Source organism: Nomascus leucogenys, chromosome 7b (genome assembly GCF_006542625.1).
Source record: "Nomascus leucogenys isolate Asia chromosome 7b, Asia_NLE_v1, whole genome shotgun sequence".
NCBI lineage: Eukaryota > Metazoa > Chordata > Mammalia > Primates > Hylobatidae > Nomascus > Nomascus leucogenys.
This window is the reverse complement of record NC_044387.1, coordinates 73519716-73543086: the sequence shown is the minus strand read 5'-3', so window position 1 is coordinate 73543086 and position 23371 is coordinate 73519716. Positions and strand designations below refer to the sequence as shown.

Below are 23371 nucleotides of genomic sequence, written 5' to 3'. Positions count from 1 at the left end.
CAGGAGTTCAAGACCAGCCTGGCCAACATGATGAAATCCTGTCTCTACTAAAAATATAAAAATTAGCCAGGCATGGTAGCGGGCGCCTGTAATCCCAGCTACTTGGGAGGCTGAGGCAGGAGAATCGCTTGAACCCGGGAGGCGGAGACTGTGGTGAGCCCATATTGCACCACTGCACTGCAGCCTGGGCAACAGAGCGAAACTCCATCTTAAAAAAAAAAAGACAATTCTTACAATTCAGTAAGAATAATCTAACCAAAAAGCAGGTAAAAAATTTGAACAGATATTTCATCAAGGAAAACACAGATGGCAAATAAGCACATAAAAAGATGCTCAACATCTTTAGTTATTAGGAAAATCCAAATTAAAACCACAATGAGATGCTACTACACATCCACTAGAATGGCTAAAATTAAAAAACCTTGACCATACTCCTTATTGACCAGGATGCTGAGCAGCTGAAACTATCATACACAGTTGTGGGGAATGCAAAATGATATATGCATCTTAGAAAAGTTTGTCAGTTTCTTAAAAACTTATATGCACCTACTATGTAACACAATTATTCCACTCCTAGGTATTTGTCTAAGAGGAATGAAAGCAAAGACTTCTACATGAAAGTTCATAATAGCTGTACTTGTAATAGCTTAAAACTGAAAAAACCCAAATGTCCATCAACCATTTCATGCCAGTTAGAATGGCGATTATTAAAAAGTCAAGAAACAACAGATGCTGGGAAGGCTGTGGAGAAATAGGAACACTTTCATACTGTTGGTGGGAATGTAAATTAGTTCAACCATTGTGGAAGACAGTGTGGTGATTCCTCAAGGATCTAGAACCAGAAATACCATTTCACCCAGCAATCCCATTACTGGGTATATACCCCCCAAAATATAAATCATTCTATTATAAAGATACATTAACGCATATATTTACTGCAGCACTATTCACAATAGTGAAGACATGGAATCAACCCAAATGCCCATCAATGATAGACCAGATAAACAAAATGTACATATACACCATGGAATACTATACAGCCATAAAAAGGAACAAGAGCATGTCCTTTAGAGGGACATGGAGGTAGCTGGAAGCCATCATCCTCAGCAAACTAACACAGGAACAAAAAACCAAACACCACATGTTCTACTTATAAGTGGGAGCTGAACAATGAGAACACATGGACACAGGGAGGAGATCAACACACACTGGGGCTGACCGGTGGGTTGCCGGAGGAGGGAGAGCATCAGGATAAATAGTTAATGCATTCGGGGCTTAATATTTAGGTGATGGGGCCAGGCACGGTGGCTCACACCTGTAATCCCAGCACTTTGGGAGGCCGAGGCAGGCAGATCACGAGGTCTGGAGTTCGAGACCATCCTGGCCAACGTGGTGAAACCTGTCTCTACTAAAAATACAAAAAATGAGCTGGGCATGGTGGTACGCACATGTAGTCCCAGCAACTCGGGAGGCTGAGGCAGGAGAGTCGCTTGAACCACAGAGACGGAGGTTGTTGCAGTGAGCTGATACGGCGCCACTGCACTCCAGCCTGGCGACAGAGTGAGACTCCATCTCAAAAAAAAAAAAAAATTTAGGTGATGGGTTGATAGGTGCAGCAAACCATCATGGCACACGTTTACCTATGTAACAGACCAGCACATCCTGCATGTGTACCCATGAACTTAAAATAAAAATAAAAATAACTTTAAAAAAAAGAATTTTAACTTCCAATCTTTTAGAATTAGAGGAGAGAATAAAAGCAGAGTATGGGATTTAATTCATGTATTGGCCTTGCAGGGAGCTGCTGTTAACGGTCTAGAAAGTTAGAGAGTCAGAAAGAAAGTGGGAAGGGCATCCAAAAATTTTTAACTAGCTCAGCAAATGTCAATATAAGTCAGTTTGTTTCCCCACCCCCGAGTAGCTGACTAAACACAGAGAGACAGCTCCTTTTGTAGCTGAGGAAAACTCAGTAGCCCACTAACAAAGGCTCAGGCTCAGTGTATTCTTGTATTTAAAATGGCCCCCCACCCCACAATGCAACTTAATCCATAGGACATCAAAGATGGTGCTTTTTAGGATTGAATTCTAGTTTTCACGACAAAATGATACAATACCCATATCCACAAGAAACATTCTCCCAGTAATTGTCAGAAGATTGATGTGTAAAGCCTTTTAAAGTATACATGCACATCAGATCAGTTCCCTGGTACAGAGGGGACCTTTGAGGATTCACAACTTTGTAATTATAATGTAAAAACAAAAGAAAAAAAAACTCCAAATGGAAATGAAGTATAAAATGTCATCCTCAAATATAAGAAGCTATTTTTTTTTTCTAAAAAGCTAATTGTTCACACTTTGGCTTATAACAAAACAGATAATTTACCTCATTTTTCTATTAGTATTGATTACTGTAATCTAGTACAAGCTTAATTTTGATAGCGTATCTTCTAAATCAGATACAAATTTACATAAGAATAGTGTGTTGACTCATCCAATCAAAACATAATGAACAATCCTCAATATGAATATTCTTTTTCAACTAAATGAATTAAAAACTTAGAATATTTTCTGCCTATCTTTTATTAACTAATTTGTACTATGATATGCATTTGTATAATGTCCTCAATGCCATTCTTCCTGACATGCTACAGAGAATCCTCAGAACATTTTGGTTATTAAACACATTGAAATAATTACCAATTAAAGGGAATAATTAAGTAGTATTAGAAAAGCAATTGCAATACAATTTTTAAAATAAGAAATTTTTGCAATTTTGAGAATCGTGCTGTTACTATACAAGCAGTTTCAGTAGAACATAAAATTATTATTTCAGTTTATTTGGCTTACTTGGTTTATCAGGTTCACTTTACCAGGCAAGTTGACCTTGTAAAGGTCAACCTGGGAAAGATTCTGGTTTCTCAAATACCGCTCGCTGGCTTTCAGAGAGAGACAAAGAAAGTGAGGTGAGAGGAAGTTCAAATCCCACTTTTAGGAGAAAGGACAAAAAGCCAAAATGTTCCAGGAAATATTTCAGAGTCTTTACCTTTTTTAAATTTACTTCTATATTTAAGCTATCAGCCCACAGGAACTGAGGAGCACAGAATGAAAGAAAGAGCAGGTATTTCAGGTATTTTTGGTAGACTATGCTTTGTTATGGTGGGAGAGCACTAACTTTTTGAAACACCTTCTATATGACACATAATGCATTACCCTTACATCTACTCTGTTAGTCTCCCCCCGCCCACCCCGAGACCCGAGACAGGGTCTCACTCTGTTGCCCAAGCTAGAGTGCAGCAACACAATGATAGCTCACTGCAGCCTTGATCCCCTTGGTTCAAGTGATCCTCCTACCTCAGCCTCCTGAATAACTAGGAATAATGGCGCGCATCACCGTGCCTGGCTAACTTTTTTATTTTCTGTAGAGACGGTCTCGCTATGTCACTCAGGCTGGTCTCAAACTCTTGGCCTCAGGTGATCCTCCCACCCTGCATTACCAAAGCACTAGGATTACAGGTGTGAGCCACTATATCTGGCCTTGTACAGTCTTAAGTCCACAGTACAGTTGAAAAACAAAAAATAAAGAAAACTCAGAAAGTTAAGTAATTTGCCTAAGTTTAGACAGGTGATAGATGGATTGGGATCTGGGGAACTCAGGAATGTCTTATTCCAAGACTGATCTATGTCCTTTCACCTATTTTAATCTGCTTCTATTCATGGGCAATAAACATTTTAGAAACCTTTTAAACAAAATTTGAAACAGACAAGAAAGGGCAACAGAGCACTTAAAGGAAAAGTGGTAGTGTAGAAAAGACACACAGCACTTTAACCTTGTTCCCAATTTTATCTCTGGCCTTGAAGTTGTATTAAAACATCCTTGGGACAAGGATCTAACACAGGATTGGAGCAGATGAAAGAAATAAAAGTTAATTCTTGCTAAAACTATGAAGATTAATAAAACATTAAACATTTATATAATCTTCCCATATTTACAGAGTAGGAAAAAGTCTTTATTGAACTATTTATGTCCTAAGTTAGAAATGATTTGAAATATAAAATATTAATACAACAGAAAGGCAGAGATTTAAAACAGGAGCAAAAGAAGATAGAGGTAACAATTATAATGGAATGGCGGCAAATTTGACAAATTTTGAAAACCTAACATCAGAAACAATTATAGCAATTTAGAAATATACTAAATCATTGCAAACTCACTTATGAAGAACTTTCGTAAAGATCTGCCAAACAATGGGAAAAACCACTACGGCAACATCTGTTGAGTGACCTAAACGTATCATACAATACTTTCATTGTTAAAGGGCAAAACAAACTCTAACACTGACTACTAAGGCAGAAAGACAAGCTAGAGTTTTAAATAGAAACTAGGTAACTGAAATTTAAGAGCAGAACTGATAGATGATGCCAAGTGGACTACACTGAAAACTTTCTCTTGCCTACACAGCATGTATCAATAGAATATAAGTAACATTTACAAAGTTACTGACTGAAAAAAACTAATGATAAGCATTACCTTGTTGACATCAAAATCATATAAAAGACAGTTTATTTCTACCAAATGAACTTTTTCAAATAAAATTTAGATTATATGACCTTCTTATTCAGAGGCACTAAATTTGTTTAAAAAAGCAATTTTCTGTTAAAATAAGTTATTAGTCTTCATATATTTAGGTTGGTGCAAAAGTAATTGCAGGTTTTGCCACTGAAAGTAATGGCAGGTTTTGCCATTGAAATGGCAAAAACCGCAATTACTTTTGCACCAACCTAATATTTATGATTGTTAAGTTCTTCAAAGCAGTTACTGGCTTTCCCAATAATTCTATGAAATAGGGGTTTATATTAAATGTACAAAAATATTGGGATAGTAGCTGGTTGTAAGAAAAAGGTGTGTAAGAAAAAGTTGTAACAAATCATTTTTTGGTAAGAGGTCCCCAACTGCTAACGTGTAAGGTATCAACTCCTTTCTTTACTCCTATTAAAAAATACACCATTCAATGCTTTCCCTGCCCATCACTGAACTTTTCCCAGAAAGAGAGCAGAAGAATAACAGGCAAGAAAATATACCTACCTTGGCCTTTTATTAGGTTTGTGGAGTATAATTTTATTAGTTTGCAATGGCTTTGGAAATGCCTGTCATGTTAAAGCAACTACTGGTTGAGAAAGAGAAACACTATAAAATTATGGGTGTGGGCATTGGGAAGGGAGTGAGAGAAGGAAAGACAAATCAAATATGAACTACAAGTGGGGTAGAAAAGTAGGTTTTTACATTCTTCTGATGCATTGGGATAGGTTTCAACAAATCACTGACAAGCAGAGCGTTAAAAAAAAGTCCTTACAGAAGGAAAAACAAAAGGCAGAGTTCTGAAGAGAAGAAAATTGATGAACATTACCTATAGACTCCAGTAACAGCAGGTCACAGAACTGTGGTGACGTCTTATAATTCTTTATCCAATAATTACATACATTAACATTGAGCGCAGAGATTTTCTCACCTTTAGCAAAAAAAGTCTATCGCCTTTTTTGTTCCATGATTTTACAGTGTTAGTTCCCGCCCTTCGATCCCTCCCTCCCTTCTCCCTCTCTCCTTTTCTCCCTCCTTTTCTTCCTTCCACCCTTCCTTCCTTCCAAGAGCTCCAAGTTTGGACGTGATCAATACAGCTTCTGTTTTCCAAGGTTATCTTTCCATCTTCTCTCTCTGCTATCTTAACAATCTCACCTTGGGCAGCATTACAGCATTGTATTATACTTTAATAAAAGCAGGGCTGTGGAGTCAGAGAGATCTAGATTTGAATCCTGGTCTGGCTGTAAGGCTTTCAACAAACTACTTAAGCTCTCTGAACCCCAGGATTATCATCTGTGCACTGGTATATAATCATCTAGATCACGTATTATACAGATATAGGTATTATATATATAAAAATCCTTATAGCAAGCTTCCTCCATTTATAGATTATAGTACTCAAAGATTAGTGTCTATCAACTAACTCAATACTCAATGTAGGAAGGCCATGCTCCATGGAGCACCTCTAGGGGCAAAAACAGACTAGCAGGCAATCACAACATAGTATGATATGTGCTTTAACTGGAGAAAGGCCTGGGCACTATGGGGAGGAGGGAGGAATGAACACACTTTCAAGTTGGCAGAGAAAACATAAAGTATCATAATTTACCATCTGATCTCCGAGTCCAAAATCAATTCAGGTACAAAAGAGTAGGTAAGGAATTGGGTATTTCATTTCATCAATTAGGTGAGAGATATAAAGTTATCTCAAAAAAAGTTGGGAGATTGTTATTAACCTAACAGAGGAGTTTGACAATCATGGGCTTGACAGCACTGAATCCTCTTTACAAAACCACACAGAAGTCCATAGTTACAGAGTTAGGGGTAGTGAGATCCCGGAATAGCATGCGAGGCCATAGGGAATAGAAAGAGGAGGGGATCCCATCAATGTTTTCTTTTTTTACCCATCCTATAACTTCTCTCAGATCTTTACCCCATTCCTGATCTCAAGTTCAGAATTAGTCCCTGTCCCTTGAGGTACTCACAAAATCCCTATGAAATCCAGAAAAAAGGGACAAATATGTAGGCAGGTGTTGGAGGGGGTGGAGGGAGTCACTGAATTCCATATTTACATAACAAGAAACAGAAAGCTCAGGTATCCAGATCTACTGGAGCTATCTGGTAAGTGACAAAATGGGGCCAAGTCACCGCAGGGATGAGCAGACCCTGTGCTCACCAGCCTTTGGACACTGGGCAATAGGAACTAGTCAAACCAATGCCCCATCCAATGGAAAAGCCTTATCAAAATTTGTTATGATAAAACAATTACTCTTCTTTTTAAAAAAGGCTGTAAGTAGTAATAGTATGCTGTGCTTCAAGAAGGGAAAAGATGACTCAACAGAAGTTTACAAATCACTTAAACATATGATCCAGGGTTTCTCCAAGAATTTTTTTTCTGACTCTTTCCTGCCCATGCACATGTTACCCATTCTTGTGTGGTCCTGCTCAAGTCAAACTGCCTAGCTTACCAGGTACTTTGAGCCCACACTAACATTTTTCGTCATCAAATTCTGTATTTCTTTCTCATGTTTAAGTTAGCATTTTATATATAATTGATTTTATTTAAATTCCTCCATTAGACTGTAAGTTGCCTCTCCGCAGGGAATTTGTGATAATACCTTATATAGTTCTTTAGGATCAGGCATAATTGCACAAAACAAGCACCTTAAAAAACTTAAGGTGAATTTTTAAAAAAGCATCTTTGAAAATTTAAGGGAAGAAATAAGGATAGAAAATCAGGATGTTATTAAGTTTATGAGGAATGAGGAAAAAAGTTATGAATGTTTTAATCTAACAAAGCAAAGTATACATGAGTCATGGAAGGAAATTATGGTCAACATGAAAATGCTGAGTCATTACTGACAGAATTTCAAGAAAAGGTTAAAAAGAACATTGCAAAGTCAAATTCTTAAACACTGCTAGTGTCTTCTGAGACTTCTCAGAAATACTAATTAAAGGTTTTACTTTTAAGCGAACTGAAGGAACCATAACTACTAAGAACTAAAAAAGTATAGCAAAGTCACAGCCGTAAGCACCCAGTACCATCATCAACAGCACAACCAATTCAGTTATTAGTGATCTGTTCAAGTATCACATTGATCACTTAAAAACTCACCTTTATCACAAACCTGGCAAATCAAGTTGGCTAATACCCAAGGCTGGCAAAATAAGTGAAATGTGGATCTGAAGAGCACACATGTATATCAACCATTAGAATAGACACATCACAGCAATAATGATTAAAAAGTAAATTTTTAAAGTGAATTCTTTTCATTTAAAGTGAAAGGAACAATTAACAATTCCCTGACCTCCAACATACACAGCAGAATAAGAAACTCTAATCCTACTCTATAGTAAGTTGATGGCTTCTGACCAAAAAGGGTTAGAAAATATATAAGTAACTTATGATTGCCGAAAAAGAACCAAGTCTATAAGAACAGTAACTCATGATTATAAAGCTATCCTTTCTGGAAATCTTTTCAATACTGTATACAAAATATCCCTCCCTTACAAAAATTGTCATGCTGGAATCTTAGCACAACTGGTAAAAAAAACTATATGAATTGGTTAGCTAGGTGTGCTTCTCCCCAGCACCCACTCAGGCTTTCATCCCTACTCACTCTTCAACAATTACAATTACCTTGATTTATTCCAAACAGGTACGGGTTGGATGAGTCTAGTTTAAAAATCAACCTATAACTCACAGTTCTTTTTGGCTGTATGGTTTATATAAAGACAGTTCATCTCTGCCTCATTTCTAAAGAGAGAAAGGAGGCAATGCAAACCACAAGCAAATTTTGCCTCTTCCATGCAGGTTTAAAAAGACAAATCACTAACAGCAGCAAATGTTGCACCATATGTTAAAATATTTTCTTCTATAAATGAAAGGTACGATATTGCACTATTTCTACTCTGTCATTTAAGAATGATGTTGCAACAGAACTCACAGTCTAAGTTAACTGTTTCTTTTCTTACCAACACAGAATTAATCATCTAATTTTGAGCTAAGAGGAAAATTAAAGACTATATTTGAGAAATACAAGTCTATTTTAAGTCTCATTTTGGAAAAAAGGCATAGAATTTAAAAAACATTTTCTAGCTAACTTTTTTTTAAGCTAACTTATTTTCCTATCTTTTTAAAAGTATTATTTTTCTGAATAGGTAAGACATATATGTGGTTCAAAATTAAAAAGATATAAAAAGTATACAATGAGAGATTTCATTTTCATTCCTGTTTCCATTCACCCTGTTCCCTCTATAGGTAACTGACTTTATTAATCCTTCCAGTTTTTCTTTACGCAAATACAGGAAAATATGATTATACATTCTTCTTTTCTTACACATAAGATACTGTAAAATAAACACTACTTTGTACTTTGCTCTTTTCATGTAATTGCCTGTCCTGAGGAGCTTTCTGTCATTAGCACTCTCATTTTTTTAAAGAGCTGCAAAGTATTTCACTGTATGAAAAAACCAGTTTATTCAATTAGTCCTTTACTGCTGAACCATTGAGTTCTTTCTCATCTTTAGAAATAACAAGTGATGCTGCAATGAATAACCTTGTACCTATGTTATTTCATCTTTGTGTAGGCCCTAAACTACCTCTCCAGCTTCATCCAGTGCTATTTCTCCCACTCCCATTATGCTCTGGCCTCAATGACCGTCAACATACGCTGTTTCTTCTAATTAAAATCTCTTTCCATCACATACCTTTACCTTACTCCTCTCTCTTTGTATCTTGGCCCCAATATCACTGCCTCAGGGAAGCCTTCCATGATACCCCAGCCCCTCCCTGGCAACACAAACACCTGGCCAAGTCCTTTGTATACACACATGACATTTCTATTTTCCCTTCATCACACTTACCACAGCTTGTATTTACATAATTGTTTGGTTAATGCCTATTTGTCTTACTTGACTATAAGCTCTGTGAGTGTAAGACCATTATACCTCTATCACCTAACTCAGTGACTGGCATATAAAAAGCAATCCACAAGATCTGGCATGGCAGCTCACGCCTATAATCCTAGCTCTTTGGGAGGCTGAGGCAGAAGGACTGCTTGAGGCCAGGAGTTTGAAAACAGCCTGGGCAACATAGTGAAACTCTGTCTCTACAAAAAAATAAAAAAATTATCCAGGCCTGGTGGCACATGCCTGTCCTCCCATCTACTCTAAAGCCTGAGGTGGGAGGACTGCTTGAGCCTGGGAGGTAAAGGCTGCAGTGAGCCATGATCACACCACTATACTCTAGCCTGGATCACAAAACAAGACCCTATCTCAAAAAAAAAAAAAAAAAAGCCAAGTGCAATGGCATGTACCAGTAGTCTCAGCTACTTGGAACGCTGAGGTAGGAGGATCATTTACGGCCAGGAGTTCAAGACTACAGTAAGCTATGACAGCACCACTGCACTCCAGCCTGGGCAACACAGTGAGACCCTGTCTCAAATAACTAAATAAATACAAATAAAAAGAGCACTCCATCAATATTTGCTGAATAAAGGAATAAAATGTGAAAGGTGCCAATTATACATCAGTTTTTCTTACTGTTTTACATGGATTTGTTTTACCTTTTAAATATCTCCCGAAGCCTTCAGTTCACTCCATTTCCACTATCACTACTGTAATCCAATTTCCTACCATTTCTTGTCTAAGCTACTATACTTACTCTTAGGCCCTACTAAGATCTATCCTCCATATTTTAGACCCATCATTTGCTAATAATTATTTCAAGGGCTTCCCACTGATATTAAACTTTTCCCTAATATGGCCTATCAGGGCTACATAGTCTGGCCGCCACTTATCTCTCCAGCTGTCTCCCTATGTTCTGGTCACACTGGCTCTATTTACATTCATTCTTTCACCATACCACACCCTCTCCTGCCACAAGGCAGTTACACATGCTGATATTCCTTCCTGGAATACTCTCTGGTTCTCAGTTTCTCACTTTCTCAACATTAAGTGATGTTAATGTTCAGCATCACTCCCTCATGAAGGCCTTCCCCAACCACTCTTAACTGACCATGTACCTTCCCTTGAGAGCACCAGTCACAGCCAAAATCAAGTCTGAAAGTAAAGTTGCATGAATATGAGAATGACTCACAGAATCCAAATGTAGGTAGTAATATTTGGCGCAGAGTGTTGAAAGGCAAGTTCTTTTGTGTCCAGCACTATGAACTCCCTGGTTGCTTGTTATGCTTACAGACATCAACCCATAAATGCTTATTTTAAAATTTGGAACCAGGTAGTTCTTTCACCTATATAACTTAATCTCACTTTCCCTAGGAGCACACAACAAGAAGTACTACTGTTTTTGCTTTGGAAGTAAAGGTGACATTAAGTCACTGACATGATTTAAAGTACTCAAGAAGAAATTGGGGTTCTTTTTCTTTTGACAATGGGAAAAGAGATTTCAAGAATGTATCTCCTTGTGCACATTAGGTATCAACATGCTCCTTAAACTTTGGCAACACGTATCTATTTTTTAAATTCTGAGATTTACATTTTTTCCTCTCAAAGAGAAGTTTTAGTAAGCAAAGAATACTTCTGCCCTCAAAGCTTTTCCAAACCTTTAGTGTATTTTTACAAAAAAGTACTAGGCTTTGAGCATTTTTGTTTTTCTTTTGAGACAGAGTCTCGCTCTTTCACCCAGGCTGGAGTGTAGTGGCGCAATCTCGGCTCACTGCAACCTCCGCCTCCCAGGTTCAAATGATTCTCCTGCCTCAGCCTTGGGAGTAGCTGGAATTACGGGCATGCTAGGCTAATTTTTGTATTTTTAGTAGAGACGAGGTTTCACCATGTTGGCCAGGCTGGTTTCAAACTCCTGACCTCAAGTGATCCGTCCACCTTGGCCTCCCAAAGTGCTGGGATTACAGGCGTGTTAAATAATATATTAGAAAAGAAATCCTAATATACAGGAATGTTATTGTATTGTGATTATATATGAAACACTGTGAGTGAAAACAACAGTTTTCATATCTAAGATTAGGAATGACTATAACTTTTAAGAAATTTTTTTAAATTAAGTAACTGTATAAATCAAATATGTGTCCAGGATAGATCCCAAGTCTGGTTCATCTTTTTCTGCCTCCTCTGTCATCCTTTAAGTCACTAAAATATAACATAATAATGAAACAAACCTGCATTTAATGGTTATAGCTAATTTGACATTATCTTAGAGTAGGAGTGTATTTTATACTTCTTAAAATAAGAATAAAACCCTTGCTTTTTATATTTATACTCCAAACTGCTTTGTTGAATCTTTTGATACACTCAGATCCCACTCCCAATATATTCATAGCCCTTGAGATTTATCATTCCCAAGTTAAATTACAGTCACCTTAAAGAAAAAATTAACCTTCAACTATTTTTTCACATCTTTATAGTTCCAAGCCACATAAAAAGCTATCTAAAAAAAAAAACATGAGTTGCTTACATTGATCGGCATATTTTTCTTTAACTTTTTGCCTCCTCTTTCCATGCAAACAGTAAACACTGCAGAAAACAGAAGCATTTCTGAGAGACTATGCTTTGGCCTCACGAAAGCAAAGAGTGAGGTAATCAGGATTCCGCCTTTTATCCTCTCTGAGTTGACTTTCATTCACTTCCATCTCCTTCCAATCCCTGTAGTGCGCCTCTAATTCTGGGAAGAATGCAAACATGCACTTGCTGAATGAGTACTACATACCTGCACCATTGCTAGGCTTTATGAGGGCTGTAAAAGAAAGCATGGTATCTACTCTCACAAAGTCTACAAAGCACCAGAAATGTCTATTATTCTTTCTCTTTACTAAACTAGTTTATGTTTTGTTTTGAACTCTGAAAGAAACAATAACAGGTAAACAAACTGTCTTAAGTCACAAAATAGCTCAAGTTACATTATTTAAAGTTCTCAAAAAGAAGAAATACTGATGAAAGGAGAAATATTAGAAGACTAACGAGCTATGTCTTTACTGCTACACAACTCAATGTGGTTTAGTAAACAAAGAAGAGAATATCAGAGATGAATAAGGATTGTTTAGGTTAAAGGCAAACACAACTAAATCAGGGGTGAAGAGACAGAAAATACGAACTATAAATAGTAGAACAACACATATTTTTCATTAAGGGTAAATGACAAATACCCTTAGGTGCATTTATCACGCATATATGCAGAAATGTGAGTGTTTTATACAGCTTCCCTCTTTGTTTTGCCATAGGGAAGAAAGGCTAGACTAAGTACATATAAACACATCAATTTTATAGCTAAGACCTTAACTCCTGATCTGCCTCAAAATTTAAAAAAAGTTCTAAGAGGAAACAAACAAAAACACTAAATGCTAAAGCTTATTACTATAGTCGCATGGCTGGCTTTTAGTCCCATACTCAAGGACTGCTTGCTTTTACTTTATGCCCTATTCTCGTTGTTTGGTTATCTGGCTTCTCATTTTAGAAGAGAAGTGTTATGAAAAGATATTCCAAAAGCCATGATATGAGAACCAAAAGAAAGCCAAAAAGAGAGAGAGAGAGAGAGAGGGAAAAGCTGCAAAAACAGGTGTATATACTGCAGTAGTCTTTAGGACATTATCGAATTACAGAACAGCACATTCATTGATGTTTCATTTCTTCCTGTTAAGAAACAGGACGACTAGCGGGATATGGTGGCATGCGCCTGTAGTCCCAGCTGCTTGGGAGGCTGAGGTGGGAAAACTGCTTGAGTCCAGAAGTTCAAATCTAACCTGGGCCACATAGTGAGATCCAGTATCTCTAAAAACAAGCAGGGGATGGGGAGTGGTTGGGGGGAAGAAATAGGAAGAGTATACTATGTTTTCTTCAAATTAAAGTGTTGGGCCTGGTGCAGTGGCTCATGCCTGTAATCCCAGCACTTTGGGAGGCCCAGGCGGGTGGATCACCTGAGGTCAGGAGTTCGAGACCAGCCTGGCCAACACGGTGAAATCTGTCTCTACTGAAAAAAAAAAAAAATTAGCTGGACATGATGGCACGCACCTGTAATCCCAGCTACAGGGAGGCTGAGGCAAGAGAATTGCTTGAACCCAGGAGGTGGAGATTGCAGTAAGCAGAGATTGCATCACTGCACTCCAGCCTGGGCAACATAGAGAGACTCCGTCTCAAACAAAAACAAGAAACAAACAAACGAATAAACAAATTAAAGTGCTAAGTAGATTACCTAGCAACCACACATAAAAGAGATGTTGAAGTACAAATTCACCTACAGTTTAACAAAAGAACAAAAAACCTAGACTTGAGGCATTTCAAATTACCAAGAAAGCAAACACGGATGACAGACAGTTCCTAGGCTAAAAACCTGCTTTTCCTTCCTTTTTAAAGCTATTAAAAATAACAGAAAAGAGTAAACGTTGCTCAACAATAACAAAAAAAAACAAGAAAAGTTCTCTCATGGCTCTCTGTCATCTTCTAAATGACAATTACTACTTAAAATAACAGTCCAACAATACTTCATCATTTTGAAGAGTTAAATAAAAAATATACAAAGACCAAAGTTTCTTTATAGATTTTACTTTAGACATAGCTGATTACTCAGTTCAAATTCAAACTTAACCTTGATGACAACTGTGGAAAGCCAAAACAAAGAATATCTATGCTATCTGCTGCAGTCTGAATGCTTGTGTCCCTGCCAAATTCAAATGCTGAAATCTTCACCCCCAATGTGATGGTATTAGAAGGTATTAATCACCTTTGGGAGGTACAGTCCTCATAAATGGGATTAGTGCCCTCATAATAAAGGAATGGGAGGGACCCCTCCCTGTTCCACCATGTGAGGATATAGCAAGGAGCCATCTATGAGTCAGAAGGTGGGCCCTCACCAGACACTGGTACCTTCATTGTGAACTTCCCAGACTCTAGAACTGAAAGAAATAATTCTCTCTTGTTTATAAGCTACTCGGTTTATGGTATTTTGTTACCGTACAGCAGCCCAAAAAGACGAAGACATCATCTAAGAATATAAAATCCTTGAGAATAGAAGCAATTTTCTATTTTTATTTAATAGTAGTAATAACATTATTCTTAAAGCAATAACTTCCAAGCCTTCATATCTGAAGCCCTGACCCTGTTCATCCAAACTCTAAACACGCATCATCAAATTCCTACCAATTGTTTCCACTTGAGTATTCTGTCATCATCTCAAACTAAACACTGGATCCAATAGAAGAAATTACCAATCCTTTACCCTTACCCCCTTGAGGCCACACCAGCTTCCTATTTTAATTTTCCGGCCCCTGTCATGCAGCCTTAAAATCACCATATTCCTTCCTTCATACTACTATTGCAAAGACCCTAGTTCAGGCCCTTAATCATTTCATTTGGCTATAAAAGATTCCTAATTAGTATGTGTGCTTCTACTTTCTTTCTTTAAGAAAGAAAGAGACTTTCTAAATGACTTTTTCCTGCTACTCTCAACTTTAAAAATTCTTCAATATTTACAAGATAAAATTAGAAGTAAGATTCATCTGATTGATATTTAAAATTTATAGAGACGACCTGGCTGTGTATGAAGGTGTCTCCTTCTTCCCTCCCTGCTCAGTGTACATGCCAAGGCCACAATTCAGTCTGTACGTGGTCAAGGCTTGGTATAATCTGGCTTCCAATTACCATTTGATTCTCTCTTCCTTTAAATCCCGTGAACCTTAGGTTTCACTATGGTTGTCTACTTTTCTATCAAACATGTATATTCTCCTAGCATACCTCTTTTAGTATTATTGTGTAGTGATGACAGGGCGGAATGTCAAAAATATTTTTATATTTAAAATATATAATGTCTATTATCTAAATATTGATATATTCACATCCATTATATATATGACTAAATATATATGACTAAAATGAATATGTATATATGACTAAAATATATAAATATATAGTGTGTACATATATACTATAACATATAGTATATATTAGTGTATATATATACTATATATAGTGCATATATATACTGTATATAGTATATATACACACATAAATATACACACACACACACACAGTAAAACAGGTATATATATGACTAAAATGAATGCAATCTTATGTGTTCAGCTAATGAATACCAGAAGGCTGCACTGGGCTCTGTCTGAACGATGCCAGGCAATTTTTCTAACAACTCTGCTGAGGTTTCCTTTATTGCCACTATAATGTTCTCTGGTGAGTAATTTTCACCCATAGCAGCTTAAAAAAAAAGTCCGTGAAAGTGCTGGACTAGGTGGATCCCAAAGAAATATATTATTTTATAGGTTTTATAGTAGCCATGAGAGTTTCTAAGGAAATGTTAAAGAAAACAATAAGATACTGACAGTTATAGTTTACTAAAACGCCCTTTGATGTTATGGAGGAGAATATAAACATGACTGTTTCCTGAGAGAACTGAAAAACAAATTTTAAGAGGGTACCTGGAAGAGAGTACAGCTGAAGACCTGTCATGACTTCATAGGATGTGAAATGCCCAGAAAAAACAACCAATGTGCAATGGTGAGACCCATCTTTATAGGACTGCACTACACCTATTCCGTACCATGCTCACTCATTTCCCATTTCCAGAACTGCAATCCTGCATACAAAGCTGAATATGCAATAGAGATATGTCAAACATGAGAAACTGTCCTTTTGCTTAAACCAAAACACAGGAGTCTATTAGTATATGAATCCACTTCCTGCTGAAACCTACAGCTGGTCCAGTTCAGCCCTCGTTGCTCTAGTCCTTAGATGTGTTCACATACGAAAAAAATGTGGAAAATGGATCTCTTGGCTTCCTTCTCCTAGGTTATGCTAACAGCAGCCCTAAGCTGGACCTTTTATTTTTCATTTATCAGTTACTGGGAAGAATGCCGTAGTTCTTTTCCTGAAATCTGTACCTATCATTAATAGAAAAGCTTCAAAATATTCAGAGCATAATCTATGATTATTTCAATTTTTAAAGCACTTGCTACCAACGCCAATCCAAAGATCAATGGCTGCCCATCAAATACTTTTTGCCATGTGTTATATGTGAAAGACTAGGACAGTGGCATTGACAACTTTTATCAAAGAAAGGTAAATAAATTTTGTATACTTCTAAAAACTCAAACACTGATTACAAATGGAATTTCTTCTTGCAATTGTCATACAAGAGAGTTAAGAGAAAGAGAAAAACTGACTATCTCTCTTTAGGGTGACTTTAAGTCCACAGAAAGGCCTTACAAGGTAAATAATTTACCTTATTTTCTTCCAGAAATTTCAATTTGACAGAAACATCATTGCGCATTTTATCATATTTTTCCTTATGTGCTTGGAAGAGATGCTGTGACTGCTCAATCTTTGGCAGAGTGTTTGCGTCACGTGGTCCAAGATTCAGTTCTTCCAAATCAGTGCGATATGCATCATATTCAATCCTGGAAAGAAAAGAATAAGTGAAGCATACTACAAAAAGAGTAAAATATGTTCAAAAGATGGGTTGGAAATATATAATATTCAGTCTCATACTATACAATAAAATATATAAAATTCTCACACATATTCTACTTGACGCTTTTGAAATCATTATTTCTTTAAAAACAAAGCTATTCAAATAAGAACAGGGGAAAAGCTGCTGGTTAATCTCTAACTATTTCTCTCAAAGCACAGTATTAACTGACAAGTAAAATTTCCAAAATCTAAAAACCAGTTAAAAAAAATAAATGTCAAAACAAGATCAAGGATAGAATAAATACCCCATGTGAATTGCTTAATACTGGTGAGGCAAAGCAGGTAAGGACAGCAGACTCCAGAATGGCATACTAAAACTAACAGAAGTGTAAATGGTTCTGAAAAAAGTCTGGGTTAGCAATGCACAACAAAAATGTAATGTAAGCAACACATGTAATTTAAAATTTTCTAGTAGTTACAATGAAATAATAATTCCACCTGTTATCAATATATTTCACTTTATCCAATATATCTAAAATATTAATCATTGTGGCATGTAATCAATATAACAGAATTATTCATGAGGTACTGTACATTTGGAGAGTGGGTAGTGAGTCTTTGAAATCCACTGTGTATTTTACACCTCTATCCCATCTCAATTCAGACTGGCCACATTTCAAGTGCTCACCAGAAATGTGTGGCTACTATACTTGACAACACAACTCTAGATGAATTTCTGTAACATCAGTATTCAGAATGTAACAACAGTATCTATTGTAAAGCACTTACCATCCTGTGTTCTGTAAGATGCCTCACTCTGATATTCTCCCCCCATCAACTCAAATAGTTATCCCACCACTGTCACCACTCCAAGATCCCATAACCCCTCATAATAGCTCTACCACAGCGCCTAAGTATAGTACTACCTTGCTTATTAAACAGTGATTTATCCAGCAGCTTCAACTATTCAGTACTCAGCAAAGAAGAAGCAAAGTGACCTCTAATTTAGTCAAGATCAGAATCACAAAGCTTATACCCTAAAACTAAAGCTCTTTATTTGGAGATAATAGGGGTATAATTCACATCTTCTATTCTGGGAATTAACAATACTTTAAATAACATAATCTATATTGCATATATGACTTGAGAAAGAATACATCAGTCCTTCACACTGATCCTAATTTATTCTTAACTCATACTGAACTTAGCAGTATGAGTTAAGATTTAATTTAACTGACCTCTTTCAGGGTCAAAAGAGAACCATTCATTCATTCACTGATACATTGATTCATTCAACAATTCTCAAGTGAGCACTTTCTGCGTTCCAGGCACTGTGTTAGAAAGTAGAGCTATAAAGATGAACAGATATGTTTATCCTCAACAAGCTTGTGTTCTAGAGGAAAAGAACCTTGTAAACAATTACAACAAAATGAGATAATAAGAACTACATAAAGGAGGGTAAGGTATAATGGAAATCAAGAGGAATAATTATTTAATTAGGTATCTGAAAAGGTATCTCAGACAGAATTAAAATACTATAATTAAAATTTGAAGGATAGTAAAAGCTGGCTAGGTGAATTGGGATAGGGAAACCAGTAGAATACTCTGATTCTGAAGAGAATAGCATGGACAAAGGCATAGATTTGTAAGATACAATGACACATTTGGGAATTCAGTATGTCAGAATCTGAAATTGGAACATGACAATGGAAGAAATTAACATCAAACAGGCAGGCAGGATTGAAAGTAAGCAGCCCTACAGGCCATGTTAAAGGGTTTAAATTTAATCCAGTAGGACAAGTGACAGGAAGCCACTGAAGAATGTTGATCTGACATAAAAATGACATGATTGTATCAGGATAGAAAGATGACTCTGGTGGTAGTGTAAGAGATGGAGGATAGAATAAACGATTAAAAAATCAGGAGCAAGGAAACCTATTAGAAGATGATGGCCATATAAGAAATGAGTCACTGAATCAGGAGAAAGGCATTGGAGCTAAGGAGACAAATATAAAGGATTTAGGAGGCAAGACTGACTTGGCAATAATAACTAGTTAGTTAAATCCATGGGTTCAGGAGCCAAGCTGAGTGACCTCTCTGCCTTTTGGCTCTATCTTGAGCTAGTTATTTAATCTCTTTGTGCTCCAGTTTTTCAATCTATAAATGTGAATAAAAACCTCCACAAAAACTTCATATAGATAAAACACACAGGATACCTGGTAATAACTGATACCTTTAGAATGCTTATTATTATGGCCAAATTAGAAGAGGGGTATCTAGAAGCAAGCACACTAAAAACAATAGGAAATAAAAGAGAAAAGTAGAACTAAATAAACAGTAATACACGGTGATTTAATCTAAGGACAAATATCCTTCAATAGCCTTGGAACACATTTCTAAACAACAGTGATTAATTTAAACATATTCAAACTTATAATACTGACCTTATATTTCTTAATTTTACATTCAGAGTTTGTAGGTGGTACCAAAGTAAAACTTTCCATAATAGCTTCTCTAACAGTGCTCATTACCAAAAAGAAGAGAAGCTCACTAAGTTTTCAAAAAGCAACTTCAGTTCAAGGTTGCCCATCTGAACTGAGTCCATATCAACAAAATTAGTGACCGTTACTTTATGGCTTATGTAAAACTTCTAGAGAACAGGTGTCCACATCTGAAAAGTCTTGACCACAATTGACTCCCTTGTTGGTGCTGCTGTGGAGAAGTGTTGAATGGGCTGTTACAAGATTTTCTATACATGAAGCACCAGAGGGCTAGGAAATACTTGTACACAATGCATAATAGGGAGCATTAAAAGGCCACTCAGGCATTTGCCTAAATTACCACTTTTTGTACTGATCAAATAGATGACCCTTGCCCTAAAAGTCAGTAAATTCTGGCTTTGACAGAGAAGAAAATTCAGCTACTGAAAAACTTTTAACCTTGGATTCTTTGTGACTATTATCTACCAGTAGGCAATGTTTTAGTGTTAACAACTAGCCAATTCCACAGCTATTTCATAAACAACAGAAAAGTCAAACCCCAAGCTAAGCTTAATGAATAAGATCATACATTGTAATTTGAATAAAAAAGGATAAATTATGGGATGACATAAAACAAAAACAACATTACTGTTGTTGTTTTTTAAAGTATACACAGAGGCTGTGTAAGGGTTTCCCTTAAGAAACCAGCTACCAAGTACATGTAACTTGATTTATAATTTTGTTCAAAAGTTCCAAATGAACCTATATACTGTATTTTATAATCTGAGATCTTATACCACATTATACTTAGGGCACTAATACTCAGGTATAAGGCCTACTGATAAAATGTGAACCATAGAGAACCAATGGGTTCTCATTTTGGCTTTGAAATTGACTACAAGTGAGCAAACCATTTAACCTCTAGAGTGTTTTCTCCTCTACAAATTAATTATAAACTGTTTAGAAATAAAAGCTGAAGGGAAAGAGATTATCATTAATGAAAATATATTTCAGGATAGGTAGACAATTGCAAAGTAGAGAAACAATCTAGATTCACAAAGTTCTTAACTAGGAGGTGGTGGCGGTATTTTTGGAAGAAAACAATATTCATCTTTAAAACCCATACATGTTAAAACAATCAGAAAGACTAGAAAATATGAATATTTAAAATGATTAGAGATAAAAGAAAGAGTACCATTATGAACAAATTAGGACATTATGAATAAGGAACAGACAAATTTAGAAAAGGATCAAGTAAAACTTACATAAATGAATTTTTAAATTCGTATATACAATGAACGCTTTGAAAAATATAATTTCCATGAAAGGATTTAAATTTAGACTGAAGAACCAATTACTGAGTATGTTATTGAAGAGATTTCCACAGAAGGCTATCTTACTAACAGCTATCCTCACCCTTACCCCTCCACACAACCACAGCTGTTTGACCTTCATTTTCAAGTCAATAAGAATCTCATACTTTAATACTAAATGGAAAATGACATAATAAACATGGTATGGGACAGAAGCATCTCTTCTTGTGAAAACATCAAAAATTAACTTTTCAAAATGATTTGAGCTTTTACTTAATTGAAGTGTAAGGAAATATATAGTTAATAAGCACTCAATTGCAAAAATACTAGATGAGTTTGGAGTTTTTACAGGTATTTCTCATACCATTAAACTAGGATAAGAGGCCAAAGAGTAAAGTTATCCTTCTAAAAGGTAAAGTTTATCTTCAACTATGCATAAAAAGTATAATGGAAAATAAGAATTTTGAGTGTTCAAAAGAAAAAAACCTCAAAAGGGACTAGAATGATACTTAAATAAAAGTGGTAGGGCATATGGGGAAAAAACTGGGCCTGGAATCAAAAGGTAAAAAAGGCTATTATAGGTCTGCCATATTTTAGACCCTTCAAAATATTTATTAATATATTTAATATATATTTTGTTCACCATTTAACAGGATAGTTATGAGACAGGGCAAATGTATATATACATATATATATGAATATGGATATATAAAAACCCATTAAAATAGGATGTATAAAAACACTGCATTATAAACAGCTATCAACATACAAGTCAAATATTTGATTTATATAAAAGGTAAAATACGAAAGGGTTTGAAGGCTTGTTATAATCTGGATAAATGGAAGATGACTGATCCTAACAAACAAAAATCACGGAGGCGAAACGAGCTTATTTATTCAATAGAAACTGAAAGTACGGGTCTGGCTATTGTGGAAGTAGTGGTAATAAGGATGAAAGGTAAATTTAGGCGAGAGTATAGAGGACCATGTAATGCCTACCTGGTAGAACACAGGGCCCTGTCCTCTTCTAAAGAAGCCGGAGCTGGGAGATCCTCCATTTCCCTACTCACTAGAAGGCAGGGTTTGGGCACATGACCAAGGCTCAATTAGATAATCTCAAGGCAATGAAGCAAGTATTCATGGGTATTTAGGAAATTATTTATGGTAGCTGTGGCAGCATCAAGTACTAGGGGCACCCAGTATAGGGGTTCTAATTAGATTCTTCTGAGGCTTAACTTGGCTTTGGTTCTTGGTTGTTTCCAGAATCTTGTTCTCTACCTTTCTCCCAGTTCTGTAGAGGTATCCTATAACTTTCCAGTACATTTTTTTCCTGCCCGTATTGGCCAGAGTTGGTTTCTGTTGTTTGTAACCAAAAAATTAACTGAATTATATGCCATCTGTAAAACAGACAACACAGTAAAAATGTATACCTTACCTGGCACTTTCATACTGTTTCACAGTCATTAATGTATCTTCAATGGTTTTATTCACCAAAGTGTTCACACTAGCAATGAAAAAATTAATGGCCCCAAGAAGAGTCTCTCCATTTTTAGCCAGCAGCTTCTGGGTATCGGCATTATAGCCAAATTCTTCCTAAAACAAAGAAGTCACCTTAATTTGTGCAGTAGTAAATCAGTAAAAGTGATTTAAAAATCTCAAGCACGTCATTAATGGGAAAATATGTGATTTAGAGATCTAGCTGTAGCAGTTTTACTTTTTCTTTCCGTCTTTAAGAATCAAAATCACAGCTAGCTATATAATTACTGAAAAAGTCTAATAAACCAAAATTGTCATCAGCTCAGATACATACCTAAAAGCTAAATAATTTTTCTAAGTTACTTTGTAGTAGAAACAATATTTTCATTTCTACATTTTGTTTCTATTATACTATAAGCACAGCTGTTGGAAAGAAAAATATAGCAGATTATTAATCAGAGAAACTATAACTTTCACAGCCAAATTAGGTAATAATTGGTTAAAACTTTCAGACATAAAACAAAGTGCATTTTTTTGTGTTTTGACTGATTCTCCTCAAAGTATAAATATTAACAATACATATTTCTTTGTAAACTTGGTGACTAGCTGACTCCCAAGCTCAGCTCTATCTAGGCACACAACTGAGGAAGGATCACTCAACACCAGATTTAGTTCATTCTTTTTGAATAAACTGCATCTTGGTGCAGTACACATTACACATGACTCCTTCGGATATGGCAAGAACTAACTCTAGCTCTGTAATTCAGCAGTGAAAGCTTTCCAGTGCAAGTTTTACTAATTAACAGATTAATCAGGAATGCACCTAACCAAATAAAAAAATCGATCACATATTTTAAGATGTATCATTTGATAATTCTCCAGTTTGCTATAAAACACTTTTCAATTTCAGTTGAAACAAATAATGTAATATTAAATTAACTAGAATATTAGAAGATACAAATTTAATGCTATTGCAATAGCTGTAATTACATTTCTTAGGTGACAAAGTATTCAATAATTCAGAAAATAGCAGGAAAGTAAAATTATCTTTATTATGCTAAAACCATTTTCCATTTAAGAGATGTCCATGTAACTCCACTCTGTACTCAGTCTTCAAAATATTATAGACCTTGATTTGC

The 23371-nt window shown here is 36.0% G+C and overlaps 1 protein-coding gene across 2 annotated transcripts in view; it reads right to left on the bottom strand.

Annotated features, from left to right (window-relative positions):
• Positions 1-23371, bottom strand: part of ARFIP1 (ADP ribosylation factor interacting protein 1) — a 129912-nt gene that overhangs the window by 6090 nt on the left and 100451 nt on the right. For both annotated transcript variants that reach the window (XM_012508222.2, XM_012508223.2), the window contains exons 6-7: positions 22192-22349; positions 16776-16950 (exon numbers count right to left, since the gene is read on the bottom strand). In XM_012508222.2, the coding sequence (XP_012363676.1) occupies positions 16776-16950; positions 22192-22349 (333 nt within the window). The remainder of the gene's footprint in view (positions 1-16775; positions 16951-22191; positions 22350-23371) is intronic.